The following is an 863-nucleotide window of genomic DNA, read 5'->3' as shown; positions in this document are numbered from 1 at the left end:
AAACAGCTATCAGTAGCTAAACTGTAAGAAAAATGTTTATGCCCAAAGAAAAAAGCTGAGATCAGTTGAAGTGCACGCCTCATTTTGAATATTTTGACTACTACAGCTCGTGCACCGTTGAACTACCGTATTTCTGCGCACTGTATTACTCTGCAGTTTGAGTCAGACAGAGCTAAGCAAAAACAAGATTTTCCATGATGTCAGGTCCCTTGTAAAACGAAGGATCTGAAAAAATTCTCCTTGGACTTAATTGAATTTGTACAATAACAGTGATTTTTCATCTACAGTAACGGTTGGGTCCAACAGCACTTCAATCTTTGGCTGTGCATCTCAGAGTTGGTGTGCTGCTCGTGCCAAACTGGAAATGCACAACATCGCTAACACCATTGAAACAGACTGCTGTACGACCAACTTGTGTAATTCTGTGACAACAGTAACTGCCAGTAGTGGCATGATCCATCTGCTGCTGGGACTCCTTGTCTTACTTTCTATTAGAACTTAGATTAAAAAAATGGACAAAGCACCTTTGAAGCCAACGGGATCCTGAAAAAACTTTTTAAAGCCTGGACTTGGGTTTGCTGCTCACTGCTGTCTTTAGTTGGCAGTTACAGGGGCCAGAGAATCCAAATTTAGGAAAAAGGGGATGGAGTCTGGGTGAAGCTGAGGTGGGGTAAGAAGGCACAGATGTATTAGATATATGACCACACCACAGAGGGAAAATAATTGTAAATTGTACTAATATCAAGATTGTAGCCTTGGTTTCGTCTTTGGATGAGACACTTTTTATCAGATTGCCACTTGTTCTCTATCTCTTTACTTTAATTCATATGCACACATATGCACATGCAATTGAACATGTGTTT

The 863-nt window shown here is 40.3% G+C and overlaps 1 protein-coding gene across 1 annotated transcript in view; it reads left to right on the top strand.

Moving 5' to 3' along the window:
- LOC111671691 (urokinase plasminogen activator surface receptor-like) overlaps positions 1-857 on the top strand; it is a 3665-nt gene extending 2808 nt beyond the window's left edge. Inside the window, exon 3 of the mRNA XM_023428848.2 lies at positions 288-857. Within this exon, the coding sequence (XP_023284616.2) occupies positions 288-502 (215 nt within the window). The 3' untranslated portion in view covers positions 503-857. The remainder of the gene's footprint in view (positions 1-287) is intronic.
- The last annotated feature ends 6 nt before the right edge of the window (positions 858-863 follow it).

Source organism: Seriola lalandi, unplaced genomic scaffold, assembly GCF_002814215.2.
Source record: "Seriola lalandi dorsalis isolate HSWRI2012SDOR001 ecotype SW California unplaced genomic scaffold, Sedor1 jcf7180002054885, whole genome shotgun sequence".
Classification (NCBI taxonomy): Eukaryota; Metazoa; Chordata; class Actinopteri; order Carangiformes; family Carangidae; genus Seriola; species Seriola lalandi.
The sequence above is the reverse complement of the archived record's forward strand: the minus strand, read 5'-3'. Positions and strand labels throughout refer to the sequence as shown.